The 16133-nt window shown below is 51.4% G+C and overlaps 1 protein-coding gene across 3 annotated transcripts in view; it reads left to right on the top strand.

The window, feature by feature from the left end:
* Positions 1-913: 913 nt before the first annotated feature.
* The window catches only part of UAP1 (UDP-N-acetylglucosamine pyrophosphorylase 1), a 28838-nt gene continuing 13618 nt past the window's right edge, over positions 914-16133 (top strand). Inside the window, exons 1-4 of one of the 3 annotated variants that reach the window (XM_075322263.1) lie at positions 914-1174; positions 5106-5400; positions 7230-7434; positions 13817-13992. In XM_075322263.1, the coding sequence (XP_075178378.1) occupies positions 5121-5400; positions 7230-7434; positions 13817-13992 (661 nt within the window). In that variant the 5' untranslated portion in view covers positions 914-1174; positions 5106-5120. The remainder of the gene's footprint in view (positions 1175-5105; positions 5401-7229; positions 7435-13816; positions 13993-16133) is intronic. The other 2 variants (XM_075322264.1, XM_075322265.1) reach the window with 2 other exon arrangements.

Genomic DNA, 16133 nt, shown 5'->3' on the forward strand with positions numbered 1-16133 from the left:
TAAAATTATTAAGGTTTGGTATCTACAACCTCGTACTGATGTGGGGAATCATGCTGCCAGGTCAGTTTTACCATACAGTGAACATGGTAAATAAAAAAAGCAAAAACAAACTAACCTTAAGTTGCACTATTTTTTGCAATGTCACTGTACTTGGAATTTGTTTTTCCAGTACAATATGTGGCAGAATAAATAGTGCCATTCAAAAGTGCAATTCGTCCCGCAAAAATAACAGCTGTTCTTTGGCTATATTGACGGAAAAATTAAAAAGTTAGGACTTTTGGAAGAAGGGAGGAATAAATGAAAAATAGAATATTGGTGGGTGGTAAAGGGGTTAATAGAGATCTCCTCCCGCTGCGCTCCTTCTTTACGGTGTAATCTGACCTGCGGTGTGTGATGCCGCAATAACACAATTTCTGTGCAATTTTCCCCATACATTTGCATTAGATGCAGAAAATTCACATCTACACAGCGGAAACGCATCAAAAACTAATGTAATCCGCACATAAGAATGTAAATACCCGGAAATTTCAAAAACTTTATTTATAAAATGACATAACAGAGACAAAAAAAAGCATCAAAAACGCAATAAAATAATGCAAGTATAAACTAAACTAAAAACTGAACAGTGATCACGTGACCGTAGCCTTAGACGGGGATACGGAAAAAAAAAGAGGAACATTTTCTGCGCCAAAGGGTATGTTCCCCATTGATTTGAGTGGACGCGCCCCTGCCGGCTGTAGAGCAGAGGACACCGGACAAACCTGAATGACCGCTCCCCACACAACACTGCGGGCCGGGCTGGGGTGCTGGCCCCGCCCCTATGCTAAAGCTCCGCCTCCCATGATCCGCTTCCTTCTTCTACATCATAACGTGCCACGAAGCAAAGTGGGAGGGACGGAGCCGAGCTGCGCTCCCAATTGGAAGAAGCCGTGTGACGTCATACCATTTCAACCAACTAACAGACATGTTTTAGACACGGCCCTCTGGTGCAGGTTTGGGACGGTGACACACACGGTCCAGACGGCTCCAACCGAGATGGCTTCGTCACGTCACTGAGCGCTGCTATGGAGACGGGCTCAGCTTGCTGTTTATGGGCGGGGCCTGTGCGGTACTGTATATAAAGAGGTCACAGGGCGTGGAGGTGTGTATTGTGTACAAGAATCCGGTGTGGGAGGTGAGTGGCGAGGATGTGACAACGTGGCCACGTCCTGATAGGGGGAGTGTGCGGGGACTGCAGGGACCATGGCTGGAGAGGGACACAGACCCAGTACTGTGTGCTGTGATTGTAGCATGTGGACTGCAGGAGCTAGCACTACATGTCAGGGTCTGTGGCTACATATAGGGGCTCTGTATATGGCAGGAGCTAGCACTACATGTCAGGGTCTGTGGCTACATATAGGGGCTCTGTATATGGCAGGAGCTAGCACTACATGTCAGGGTCTGTGGCTACATATAGGGGCTCTGTATATGGCAGGAGCTAGCACTACATGTCAGGGTCTGTGGCTACATATAGGGGCTCTGTATATGGCAGGAGCTAGCACTACATGTCAGGGTCTGTGGCTACATATAGGGGCTCTGTATATGGCAGGGGCTAGCACTACACGTCAGGGTCTGTGGCTACATATAGGGGCTCTGTATATGGCAGGAGCTAGCACTACATGTCAGGGTCTGTGTCTACATATAGGGGCTCTGTATATGGCAGGAGCTAGCACTACATGTCAGGGTCTGTGTCTACATATAGGGGCTCTGTATATGGCAGGGGCTAGCACTACATGTCAGGGTCTGTGGCTACATATAGGGGCTCTGTATATGGCAGGGGCTAGCACTACACGTCAGGGTCTGTGGCTACATATAGGGGCTCTGTATATGGCAGGAGCTAGCACTACATGTCAGGGTCTGTGTCTACATATAGGGGCTCTGTATATGGCAGGGGCTAGCACTACATGTCAGGGTCTGTGGCTACATATAGGGGCTCTGTATATGGCAGGGGCTAGCACTACATGTCAGGGTCTGTGGCTACATATAGGGGCTCTGTATATGGCAGGGGCTAGCACTACATGTCAGGGTCTGTGGCTACATATAGGGGCTCTGTATATGGCAGGGGCTAGCACTACATGTCAGGGTCTGTGGCTACATATAGGGGCTCTGTATATGGCAGGGGCTAGCACTACATGTCAGGGTCTGTGTCTACATATAGGGGCTCTGTATATGGCAGGAGCTAGCACTACATGTCCGGGTCTGTGGCTACATATAGGGGCTCTGTATATGGCAGGGGCTAGCACTACATGTCAGGGTCTGTGGCTACATATAGGGGCTCTGTATATGGCAGGGGCTAGCACTACATGTCAGGGTCTGTGGCTACATATAGGGGCTCTGTATATGGCAGGGGCTAGCACTACATGTCAGGGTCTGTGTCTACATATAGGGGCTCTGTATATGGCAGGGGCTAGCACTACATGTCAGGGTCTGTGGCTACATATAGGGGCTCTGTATATGGCAGGAGCTAGCACTACATGTCAGGGTCTGTGGCTACATATAGGGGCTCTGTATAAGGCAGGAGCTAGCACTACATGTCCGGGTCTGTGGCTACATATAGGGGCTCTGTATATGGCAGGGGCTAGCACTACATGTCAGGGTCTGTGGCTACATATAGGGGCTCTGTATATGGCAGGGGCTAGCACTACATGTCAGGGTCTGTGGCTACATATAGGGGCTCTGTATATGGCAGGAGCTAGCACTACATGTCAGGGTCTGTGGCTACATATAGGGGCTCTGTATATGGCAGGGGCTAGCACTACATGTCAGGGTCTGTGGCTACATATAGGGGCTCTGTATATGGCAGGGGCTAGCACTACACGTCAGGGTCTGTGGCTACATATAGGGGCTCTGTATATGGCAGGAGCTAGCACTACATGTCAGGGTCTGTGTCTACATATAGGGGCTCTGTATATGGCAGGGGCTAGCACTACATGTCAGGGTCTGTGGCTACATATAGGGGCTCTGTATATGGCAGGAGCTAGCACTACATGTCAGGGTCTGTGGCTACATATAGGGGCTCTGTATATGGCAGGAGCTAGCACTACATGTCCGGGTCTGTGGCTACATATAGGGGCTCTGTATATGGCAGGGGCTAGCACTACATGTCAGGGTCTGTGGCTACATATAGGGGCTCTGTATATGGCAGGGGCTAGCACTACATGTCAGGGTCTGTGGCTACATATAGGGGCTCTGTATATGGCAGGGGCTAGCACTACATGTCAGGGTCTGTGGCTACATATAGGGGCTCTGTATATGGCAGGGGCTAGCACTACACGTCAGGGTCTGTGGCTACATATAGGGGCTCTGTATATGGCAGGGGCTAGCACTACACGTCAGGGTCTGTGGCTACATATAGGGGCTCTGTATATGGCAGGAGCTAGCACTACATGTCAGGGTCTGTGGCTACATATAGGGGCTCTGTATATGGCAGGGGCTAGCACTACATGTCAGGGTCTGTGGCTACATATAGGGGCTCTGTATATGGCAGGGGCTAGCACTACACGTCAGGGTCTGTGGCTACATATAGGGGCTCTGTATATGGCAGGAGCTAGCACTACATGTCAGGGTCTGTGTCTACATATAGGGGCTCTGTATATGGCAGGGGCTAGCACTACATGTCAGGGTCTGTGGCTACATATAGGGGCTCTGTATATGGCAGGAGCTAGCACTACATGTCAGGGTCTGTGGCTACATATAGGGGCTCTGTATAAGGCAGGAGCTAGCACTACATGTCCGGGTCTGTGGCTACATATAGGGGCTCTGTATATGGCAGGGGCTAGCACTACATGTCAGGGTCTGTGGCTACATATAGGGGCTCTGTATATGGCAGGGGCTAGCACTACACGTCAGGGTCTGTGTCTACATATAGGGGCTCTGTATATGGCAGGGGCTAGCACTACACGTCAGGGTCTGTGGCTACATATAGGGGCTCTGTATATGGCAGGGGCTAGCACTACATGTCCGGGTCTGTGGCTGCTCCTGTACATATAGGTTCTCTGTATGTGGCAGGGTAATGCAGGGGCTAGCCTGACATGTCAGGGTCTGTGGCTGCTCCTGCACCTATAGGGGCTCTGTATGTGGCAGGGTATTGCTGGGACATGTGGTGCTCCTGTGTTCTGATGCCATATGCTCCATTACATTGCATCACAATGTCACTGAGGGCACAGGGCCATAATGCGTCCGTTGCTGGTGCAGACTGGACTACCAGACACTGATGCCACAGGCTACAAGTCCAGTGCCCTCCTTAGATGGACCCTGAGCAGCCAGTGAGTCCTCAGCCATCGTCATTTTACAGGGCTTCACTTGGAAAATATGCGCTAGAAACCCTAGTGTGAACACGCCTATCTGTTACTGTATAGCGTTAGTGCAAATTGAATCCTGACTTGATCCATCAGAAACAACCGTAATCTGTGATTGCTGTATGGGAGCCGTGACAACCGCCTCCTAATTCCCGGCACCGGTGGCTTATCTTCTGATTGATGAGACCACAAGAGCCATGTTTGGCTGCCGTCAGGTAACAGGCGGTTCTCACAGCCCCCGTCCGGCGGTCACAGATAACTGTCGTGGAATAATTTACACCAACTTTTATTTTATTGGGAAAACGTGACAGAATTTCTGGGATAACTGCTGTGTAATGTGTCCTCTGCATCATCTGAATTTCTCCAAGGACGGTCATTGATGATGTATTGCAGCATCGGCCACCAATGTCCACGTCGCTGTTCACACAGTGAGGCTTTGTTTCATGTCGCTTTGGTTATGCTAGAGACCACGTAGTTGGCAATTGTATATAAATGGCTGCCCATCCATCTTCTAGTGAACTAAGCGATATCTGTTATTACGACCTCTAGTGGTAGGCCACTCCACAGTATGACTGCTCTAACTGTAAAGAACCCTTTCCTAATTAGCTGCCGGAAGCACTTTTCTTCTACCTGTAATACGTGCCCCCTGGTCCTTACTATGGTCTTTGTAAGGAACAAAACCTGGGTTCAACCCTCTTGATCTTACCTGTATGATTAGGAATTGCCTGAGCTTTGATAATTAATCCTTATTTTTTTTTTTCTTTTCAGACCTAGGATCCGTAAATGGACGTAGAAACTCTTCGTCGTTCCCTGGCGGAGGCCGGGCAGAGCCATGTGTTGCAGTTTTGGGATGAGCTGTCTGAAGCCCAGCGCTCTCATTTACTGGAGGAGTTGCAGGACTTCAGCTTCCAGGAACTTAATGGCTTTTTTCACAGAGCCATGGCTGCGTTCTCTGTATCTTCTACACAGGAAAAAGTGGACGCCAGGATGGAGGCTGTGCCAAGAGAGGTGCTGGGCAGTGTCACCCGGGATCAGGAGCAGCTGACTGACTGGGAGGCTCAAGGTACCCGCTGCCTAGCTTCAGGCATCCTGTAATGTGACCTGAAGGCGTCTGTAATTTACATGCTGCGACCGCTACAGGGTCCTGTCCGCAGCGCTGCAATACTTCCCTAATTTGCCAAGAAGTAGCTGCAGAAATAATTCCTTATAAAACGAGGGTTTTGTCACAATTTGGGTTACTCGTAGAGCTGCTCAGACTCACAAAAATCCGGGACCGGCAAATCAATGCTCAAAAAGAAGAAAGAAAGAAAAAAATGTGCTCCCAAATCCGGTGCCCATATAAATCACTGGGGACCAGAAAGAATCCGGAGATTAAAAACGTTGGTGGAAGGGATAGTGGGGTAGGAGCGCGTGCGGTGTACTCACCCAAGGCTGTGTCATGGCGGCAAACTCCTTCCGGGTCACGCTTTTCCCTTTTCACGCTTGTCTGGAGCTGACAATTCAATAATCATTATTTTGCCCGCCCACCGGCGCATGTAATTGGTTGCAGTTGGACGCGCTCCCACCTTGAGTGGCAGCTGACAGCAATCAATCACAGGTGCCAGGACGGCCGGTGGGTGGGGAAAGCAGTGCAAGTGTCTGTGGGTCAGTATGGTGAATGTGCATGTAGACAGAAACACATGCACGTTCCTGTCAGAAGAGTGTGCAGCTGTGCCGGTGATGCGCTGTCAGACTCATGAGAGTCCTTCGCAAGTGTGACTCTGGTCTAAAGGGGGCTTTACACCCAACGTCATCACTAACGAGATGTCGTTGGGGGTCACGGAACTCGTGACGCATATCCGGCCTCGTTAGTGACGTTGTTGCGTGTGAAACGCACAAACGACTGCTAACAATCAAAATTACTCACTTGATCGTTGACACATTGTTCTAATCCCAAATATCATTGCTGTTGCAGGACGCAGATTGCTCGTCGTTCCTGCAGCAGCACACATCTCTGTGTGACACCGCAGGAACGAGGAACAACACCGTACCTGCGGCCGCCGGCAATGAGGAAGGAAGAAGGTGGGCGGGATGTTCGTCCCGCTAATCTCCGCCCCTCCGCTTCTATTGGGCGGCCGCTTAGTGATGCCGAATGAACCTCCTCCTTAAAGGAGGGATTGTTCGGCGACATCGGTGAAGAGGTAATTGCGTGTGACGCTGCCGTAGTGATATTGTAAGCTGCGGCAGCAATCACCCCGTGACGCGCCACCGACGTGGGTGCTATCACTCGCGACATCGCTAGCGATGTCGCAGCATGTAAAGCCCGCTTTAGAGAAACCGCATGCAGTATTTTTTTTTTTTTTTTTTTTTTATTCTTATTTAAAAAAAAAAAAAAACGTGTGGCTCTCCCCAATTTTGATACCCAGCCAAGAAGAATAAAGCCAGCTGGGGGCTGGTATTCTCAGCCCACAGCCGCGTGGACCCGGATTATTACAGTCCGGATCCACTCAGCCATAGTTACTAGTGATCCAAGAATATGTTTTCATAAATCAGAAAATCCAACTTCTGTCATTTGCTGCCTTAAATAATCAAATTCTGCCATAAGTAGACATGCATCTATTGCTTCCTATGACCCGTGATCCCCAAATCTGAGGCTCTCCAGCTACAAAACTACAACCACAAGCATCCTCTGACGGCCCAATGCATTTACAAATGTTATATTATTGTGGACTCGTCACTGTCCTATGTAGGTGTGCCAAGTCCGCTCTCTTACTAACCGACATTGCCCACTATTTTAATGTTCTTTGTATAATGGAAGTAAGAAATCTTAAATGATAGATATTTTTTCAGTAGGCTAATGTAGTAATATTACTGACTGTTTAGTGTGTGTGTGTGTGTTTGTTTTCTTGCCAGGTTATACTCATATCGCCTACGGTAAAGTGGCAGTTCTGCTGCTGGCTGGTGGGCAGGGAACCCGTTTGGGGGTGAAGTACCCCAAGGGAATGTATGACGTCGGTCTTCCCTCCCGCAAAAGCCTCTTCCAGATCCAGGCCGAACGCATCTTAAAGTTGCAGAAACTCGCAAAGGAAAAACATGGGAAGGACTGTATCATTCCATGGTGGGTCATGTGTAATGGATCGGCCTGTAGGGTGAATGTGTGTGATCATGGGCTAAATCTGTATGCAGCAATGACTGGAGAAGTGGTGACATACAGTATTTCTGTAGACCCCACAACGCTACCACCAAAAATTGGTCCAGTAGGTACTGGCAACCAGATGCATGTATGCTTGTCCAGGAGTCGTGAAATATGGCACAAGGAAACTCCGATCCTGGATGGTGCCTTGTGTTTTCTTCGGCGCTCCATTGGGAGACCCAGACGATTGGGTGTATAGCACTGCCCTCCGGAGGCCACACAAAGCAATTACACTAAAAAGTGTAAGGCCCCTCCCCTTCTGGCTATACACCCCCAGTGGGATCACTGGCTCACCAGTTTTCTGCTTTGTGCGAAGGAGGTCAGACATCCACGCATAGCTCCACTGTTTAGTCAGCAGTAGCTGCTGACTCTATCGGATGGAAGAAAAGAGAGCCCATATAGGGCCCCCAGCATGCTCCCTTCTCACCCCACTTGCGGTTTGTAAGGTTGAGGTACCCATTGCGGGTACGGAGGCTGGAGCCCACATGCTGCTTTCCTTCCCCATCCCCCTGAGGGGCTCTGTGGAAGTGGGATCTTACCGGCCCCCGAACCCTGAGGCCGAGCTCCATCCACAGACCCAGAGACCCTGCTGGAGGAGCTGAGTACAGTCGGGGACAAGGCCCTGCAACGTTCAGGTACTCTGTGTCCCCGCACAGACAGGCCACGCACACTCCAGGCTTGCTGGGTGTGCTAGTGCGCCGGGGGCACTAGCGCTGCGCGCTCGGGTTAGAGTCACTGCAGCTTAGCTGAGTGATTTTTTGTCTTGGGAACTACCGCGCCGGCCGCTCCGGGAGCGGCGGCGCCGCTGGGACTTGTAGTGCGCCGGGGACTCGCGCTGCCCGCGCTTTTACGGCGGCAGCGCTCATAAATCTAGTCCCCGGCTTTTGCGGCCTAGTTACGGTTCGTTCCCGCCCCCACCCTGTCAATCAGGGAAAGGGAGAGACGCTGTGCAATAGGCAGCGCCGAGGGCTGGAGCCTTATTTACATGCTCCAGCCCTCTCACTGGGCACAGTGGGGACGCAAGTTTCCCGCTCTTGGTCTCAACACGCCCAGGGCCCGCCCCTCTCCACAGGACGCCGGCAGCCATTCCTGCATGCAGTCTGGCTGGAGAACGGACACAGGCTCTGGGGGACTCAGACAAGGGACTCTGGCGACCACACACCCGCGTTTATGCGGGCGGTAAGCTGCACATAAGTGCTGGCCCCACTAGTGCCACAGTGTTATTTGGTGCATTTTTTCTCTGTACCATATATATTTATATTGCACTGTACAGTCGCTTCTTGGCTTATACCCTCATTGCTCTGAGGAGACAACAACATGTCGTCCGCAAAACGCAAGGGTGCCAAGGCACAGGCGGTATGCACTGCTTGTGCCGCATGTGGGGCTAATCTACCGGCAGGTTCCAATGACCCCCATTGTGTGCAATGTTCAATCCCTGTGCCACTTCGTCAGCCAGAGTCTATGGTAGTAGTGGCCCAGGCAGAGACGCCTGTGAACCCTGCCCCGGTGACGGGGACAGAATTTGCAGTTTTTGCTGATAAGATGTCTGTGACTATGACAAAAATCCTGGAAACCTTGCAGTCCAGGCCAGTTTCTCAGACCATGGACACTGCTGTGTCTATGCTCCCCGGTCCCCCTCAGTTGGAACTAATCCGTACTTCAAGGGGGTCCCAGGCATCACAGGCTGAAGACTCTGACTCGGATGACAGTCCCAGGCAGCCTACGGGCTCGCTGGGAAAGACCCTCGCCGTCATCACACTGGTCAGGGTCTCAGCGAGACGAGGCTCTGTATGAGGAGACAGGTGGGTGATCAGGAATCTACTCCTGACACCGCTCTCAATCTAGATACCCCTGATGGTGACGCTATGGTAAATGACCTTATAGCGGCCATCAATAGACTGTTGGATATTTCTCCCCCAGCCCCTTCTGCAGAGGAGGCAGCTGCACAGCAGGAGAAGTTCCAGTTCCGGTATCCTAAGCGTAAATTGAGTACTTTTCTGGACCACTCTGACTTCAGAGAATCAGTCCAGAAACATCATGCTTATCCAGATAAGCGTTTCTCCAAACGTCTTAAGGATACACGTTATCCCTTTCCCCCTGACGTGGTCAAACGCTGGACCCAGTGTCCAAAGGTGGACCCCCCAATCTCCAGGCTTGCGGCTAGATCCTTAGTTGCAGTGGAAGATGGGGCTTCACTTAAAGATGCCAATGACAGACAGATGGACCTTTGGTTAAAGTCTGTCTATGAAGCTATCGGCGCGTCGTTTGCTCCAGCATTCGCGGCCGTGTGGGCACTCCAAGCTATTTCAGCTGGCCTGGCACAAGTGGACTCTATCATACGTCCAGCAGTGCCGCGAGTAGCGTCCCTAACCTCGCAAATGTCTGCGTTCGCGACTTACGCTATCAACGCTGTCCTGGACTCTACGAGCCGTACCTCAATGGCGTCTGCCAACTCTGTGGTTTTGGGCAGAGCCTTGTGGTTAAAGGAATGGAAAGCAGATTCTGCTTCCAAGAAATGTTTAACCAGCTTGCCACTATCTGGAGACAGACTGTTTGGTGAGCAATTGGCTGAGATCATTAAACAGTCCAAGGGTAAGGACTCCTCCTTACCCCAGCCCAGATCGAGCAAACCTCAACAGAGGAAGTGGCAGTCGAGGTTTCGGTCCTTTCGAGGCTCCAGCAAGACCCAATTCTCCTCGTCCAAAGGGACTCAGAAGGAGCAAAGGAGCTCAGATTCCTGGCGGGCTCATTCACGCCCCAAGAAAACAACCGGAGGAACCGCTTCCAAGGCGGCTGCCTCATGACTTTCGGCCTCATCCCTCCGCATCCTCGGTCGGTGGCAGGCTCTCCCGCTTTTGCGACATTTGGCTGCCACAGGTCAAAGACCGGTGGGTAGCAGACATTTTGTCTCACGGGTACAGGATAGAACTCAGTTCTCATCCTTCGCCTCGGTTCTTCAGAACCTCCCCACATCCCGACCGAGCAAATGCCCTTCTGCAGGCGGTGTGCTCACTAAGAGCAGAAGGAGTGGTGATCCCTGTTCCTCTGCAGGAACAAGGGCAAGGTTTTTACTCCAATCTCTTCGTGGTTCCAAAAAAGGACGGCTCGTTCCGTCCTGTTCTGGACCTAAAGCTGCTCAACAAGCATGTGAACGCCAGGCGGTTCCGGATGGAATCCCTCCGCTCTGTCATTGCCTCAATGTCTCAAGGAGATTTCCTTGCATCAATAGACATCAAAGATGCTTATCTCCACGTGCCGATTGCTACAGAGCACCAACGTTTTCTACGTTTCGTGATAGGAGACGACCATCTCCAGTTCGTAGCTCTGCCATTTGGTCTGGCGACAGCCCCACGGGTTTTCACCAAGGTCATGGCGGCAGTGGTAGCAGTCTTGCATTCTCAGGGACACTCGGTGATCCCTTACTTGGACGATCTACTTGTCAAAGCACCCTCTCAAGAGGCATGCCAACACAGCCTGAATATTGCGCTGGAGACTCTCCAGACTTTCGGGTGGATCATCAACTTTTCAAAGTCAAACCTGGCACCGACTCAATCACTAACGTATCTTGGCATGGAGTTTCATACTCTCTCAGCGATAGTGAAGCTTCCGCTGGACAAGCAGCGGTCACTACAGACAGGGGTGCAGTCTCTCCTTCAGGGTCAGTCGCACCCCTTAAGGCGCCTCATGCACTTCCTAGGGAAGATGGTGGCAGCAATGGAGGCAGTCCCGTTCGCGCAGTTTCATCTGCGTCCACTTCAATGGGACATTCTCCACCAATGGGACGGGAAGACAACTTCCCTAGACAGGAAAGTCTCCCTTTCTCAGACGGCCAAGGATTCTCTGCTATGGTGGCTTCTTCCCACCTCATTATCGCAGGGAAGATCATTCCTGCCCCCATCCTGGGCAGTGGTCACGACAGACGCGAGTCTGTCAGGGTGGGGAGCAGTTTTTCTCCACCACAGGGCTCAAGGGACGTGGACTCAGCAGGAATCCACCCTTCAGATCAATGTTCTGGAGATCAGGGCAGTGTATCTTGCCCTATTAGCCTTCCAGCAGTGGCTGGAAGGAAAACAGATCCGAATTCAGTCGGACAACTCCACAGCGGTGGCATACATCAACCACCAAGGAGGGACACGCAGTCGGCAAGCCTTCCAGGAAGTCAGGCGGATTCTGATGTGGGTAGAGGAAAGAGCATCCACCATATCAGCAGTTCACATCCCGGGCGTAGAAAACTGGGAAGCAGACTTCCTCAGTCGCCAGGGCATGGACGCAGGGGAATGGTCCCTTCACCCGGACGTGTTTCAGGAAATCTGCCGCCGCTGGGGTGTGCCGGACGTCGACCTAATGGCGTCTCGGCACAACAACAAGGTCCCGACCTTCATAGCGCGGTCTCGCGATCAAAGAGCTCTGGCGGCAGACGCCTTAGTGCAAGATTGGTCGCAGTTCCGGCTCCCTTATGTGTTTCCACCTCTGGCACTCTTGCCCAGAGTGTTACGCAAGATCAGATCCGATTGCGACCGCGTCATACTCGTCGCCCCAGACTGGCCGAGGAGGTCGTGGTACCCGGATCTGTGGCATCTCACGGTCGGCCAACCGTGGGCACTACCAGACCGTCCAGACTTACTGTCCCAAGGGCCGTTTTTCCATCGGAATTCTGCGGCCCTGAACCTGACTGTGTGGCCATTGAGTCCTGGATCCTAGCGTCTTCAGGATTATCCCAAGGGGTCGTGGCCACCATGAGACAGGCTAGGAAGTCCACTTCTGCTAAGATCTACCACAGAACGTGGAAGATTTTCTTATCCTGGTGCTCTGCACAAGGAGTATCTCCCTGGCCATTCGCGTTACCTGTCTTTCTTTCCTTCCTGCAATCTGGGTTGGAAAAGGGCTTGTCGCTCGGCTCCCTTAAAGGGCAAGTCTCGGCACTATCCGTGTTTTTTCAGAAGCGTCTAGCACGACTTTCTCAGGTGCGCACGTTCCTGCAGGGGGTTTGTCATATCGTACCTCCGTACAGGCGGCCGTTAGATCCGTGGGATCTAAACAAGGTCCTTGTTGCTCTCCAGAAGCCGCCCTTCGAGCCTCTGAGGGATGTGTCACTTTCTCGACTCTCACGGAAAGTGGCCTTTCTGGTAGCGGTCACGTCTCTTCGGAGAGTGTCCGAACTAGCAGCGCTGTCATCCAAGGCTCCTTTCCTGGTGTTCCACCAGGACAAGGTAGTGCTGCGCCCCATTCAGGAGTTTCTCCCTAAGGTGGTATCCTCTTTTCATCTTAATCAGGATATCTCCTTGCCTTCCTTTTATCCGCATGCAGTTCATCGGTATGAAAAGGATTTACATTTGTTGGATCTGGTGAGAGCACTCAGAATCTACATTTCCCGCACGGCGCCCCTGCGCCGCTCGGATGCACTCTTTGTCCTTGTCGCTGGTAAGCGCAAAGGGTCGCAGGCTTCCAAAGCCACCCTGGCTCGATGGATCAAAGAACCAATTCTTGAAGCCTACCGTTCTGCTGGGCTTCCGGTTCCATCAGGGCTGAAGGCCCATTCTACCAGAGCCGTGGGTGCGTCCTGGGCATTACGACACCAGGCTACGGCTCAACAGGTGTGCCAGGCAGCCACCTGGTCGAGTCTGCACACTTTCACCAAACATTATCAGGTGCATACCTATGCTTCGGCGGACGCCAGCCTAGGTAGAAGAGTCCTGCAGGCGGCAGTTGCCTCACCGTAGGGGAGGGCTGTCTTTGCAGCTCTAACATGAGGTATTTCTTTACCCACCCAGGGACAGCTTTTGGACGTCCCAATCGTCTGGGTCTCCCAATGGAGCGCCGAAGAAGAAGGGAATTTTGTTACTTACCGTAAATTCCTTTTCTTCTAGCTCCTATTGGGAGACCCAGCACCCGCCCTGTTGTCCTTCGGGATTTTTGGTGGTTTTTCGGGTACACATGTTGTTCATGTTGAATGGTTTTCAGTTCTCCGACGTATCTTCGGAGTGAATTTGTTTAAACCAGTTATTGGCTTTCCTCCTTCTTGCTTTTGCACTAAAACTGGTGAGCCAGTGATCCCACTGGGGGTGTATAGCCAGAAGGGGAGGGGCCTTACACTTTTTAGTGTAATTGCTTTGTGTGGCCTCCGGAGGGCAGTGCTATACACCCAATCGTCTGGGTCTCCCAATAGGAGCTAGAAGAAAAGGAATTTACGGTAAGTAACAAAATTCCCTTCTTTTAGGGGGAAGGGGGTTCTGTGTTGAAGACATACATAATGGAAGAGACCTGGGTATGTATTACTCTTATGTCACTTTCTTCTTGCATTTTCCAGGTACATTATGACAAGTGGTCGTACTATGGAGTCTACTCGTGAATTCTTCCAGAAACGTCGCTATTTTGGGCTGAATGAAGAAGACGTTGTCTTGTTCCAACAAGGGATGTTACCAGCGATGAGCTTTGATGGGAAGATCCTTATGGAGGAAAAGGGCAAGCTTTCCATGGCTCCAGGTTGGTGAGGATGATTTTGTGGACTTTTTGTTAGACGTGTTCCTGACTATAAGCCGATTATGGGGTGTATGACGGCAAGGATCCATTCACTTATAGAGGATCCAGAAAACACTTAGATGGTGGGTTTGGCTGACATTTATCTCTGTGTATGGGGGACATCTGACTCTTGCTGCCAGACGTTTTGGGGCAGAGAGGGAAAAGAAATTGGGCATGTTGAATATTAAATCTTTAATGAAGAAACTGCAAAAGATGAGATTATTAAAGCTCCTCCACTTTCCTGATACTGTACAGTGCTGAATATGTTATGCGTGTTGTGTGAGGCAAGAAAAAGGAACCTTCCCTGAGGCTGTACGCTAGGTGATTTACTGCAAAAACTGTACATTTGTAGCACCTTTCACCCTATACAGTGCAAACAGAGAAATCGGTGTAACATCTGCAGCATAGGATGGTATGCTGATCTTCAGGTGCACACCACTCCCCAACCCATGGGCTCCTGAAGATTGCCCGTTTAGACCACAGCAGCATGGTGGTGCCACTAGTCTGAGATGTGCTCTCTAGCAGTGTGTTAGTAGAGACCACTTTGTCTCTTCCGCATGGGCAAAGTGCAGGGGTACGGAAGTTGACCCAATCCAGCAATCTGGCCGACTTCAAAATGGCGTGAGCAGACTGTAAAGAATACAGCCTGCTTGTACTACACTCCTTTACCTAGGTAACTGGCCACTCTGGTAATGTAAGCAGTGAGCCGTACACTATGAAGTGTGGGGGGATCCTCTTCTGGCTCAGAGTATTTTTAATTAGGGCTAAATTTCAAAGTTGCTATTTTATTTTTTTTACAAGTACTTTACAATTTTACCCATTTATGTACCTTTAGATATGCCATTTAAAGGGAACCTGTCACCACTTTTCTTTGTCGCTCCATTGGGAGACCCAGACAATTGGGTGTATAGCTATGCCTCCGGAGGCCACACAAAGTATTACACTAAAAGTGTAAAGCCCCTCCCCTTCTGCCTATACACCCCCCGTGCTCCCACGGGCTCCTCAGTTTTTTATGCTTTGTGCGAAGGAGGCAGACATGCACGCATAGCTCCACAGCTTAGTCAGCAGCAGCTGCTGACTATGTCGGATGGAAGAAAAGAGGGCCCTTAACAGTTAGTAAAGTAGTAAACAACCATGTTTACTACTCGGCGCGGCTGGGACTGTTAGTACGCCGGGGACTACCGCGCCGACCGCGCTTATACGGCGGCCGTGCTTATAACTTTAGTCCCCGGCTTTTGCGGCCTAGTCTCATTCTTTTCCCGCCCCCAGGCCTGCCAGTCAGGGGAAGGGCGGGACGCTGTACAGGACATCAGCACTGAGGGCTGGAACATGCTTTGCATACTCCACCCCCCTCACTGTGCACAGTGGGGCACCAGATTCCCGCACTTTCTAGGGCACGCCCACGGCCCCCTCCTCTCCTCAGGACGCCGGCAGCCATTCCTGTCAGCTCTTCTGACGCTGGAGAGGGGAGACAAGCTCTGGGAGACCCAGGCAGGGATTCTGGTGACCTCCCCCCTGACGTGGTCAAGGGCTGGACTCAGTGTCCCAAGGTGGATCCTCCAATCTCCAGACTGGCGGCTAGATCCATAGTTGCAGTTGAAGATGGGGCTTCTCTCAAGGATGCCACTGACAGACAGATGGAGCTCTGGTTGAAATCCATCTATGAAGCTATCGGCGCGTCTTTTGCTCCAGCATTCGCGGCCGTATGGGCACTCCAAGCTATCTCAGCGGGTCAAGCGCAAATTGACGCACTCACACGTACGTCTGCGCCGCAAGTGGCGTCCATAACCTCTCAAACGTCGGCATTTGCGTCCTACGCTATTAATGCTGTCCTGGACTCTGCGAGCCGTACGGCGGTTGCAGCCGACAATTCGGTGGCAATACGCAGGGCCTTGTGGCTGCGGGAATGGAAGGCAGATTCGGCTTCCAAAAAGTGCTTAACCGGTTTGCCATTTTCTGGCGACCGTTTGTTTGGTGAGAGATTGGATGAAATCATCAAACAATCCAAGGGAAAGGAAACATCCTTACCCCAGGCCAAACCAAACATACCCCAACAGAGGAGGGGACAGTCGAGGTTTCGGTCCTTTTCGGGGTGCGGGCAAGTC

This window comes from Anomaloglossus baeobatrachus, chromosome 8, assembly GCF_048569485.1.
Source record: "Anomaloglossus baeobatrachus isolate aAnoBae1 chromosome 8, aAnoBae1.hap1, whole genome shotgun sequence".
Lineage (NCBI taxonomy): Eukaryota > Metazoa > Chordata > Amphibia > Anura > Aromobatidae > Anomaloglossus > Anomaloglossus baeobatrachus.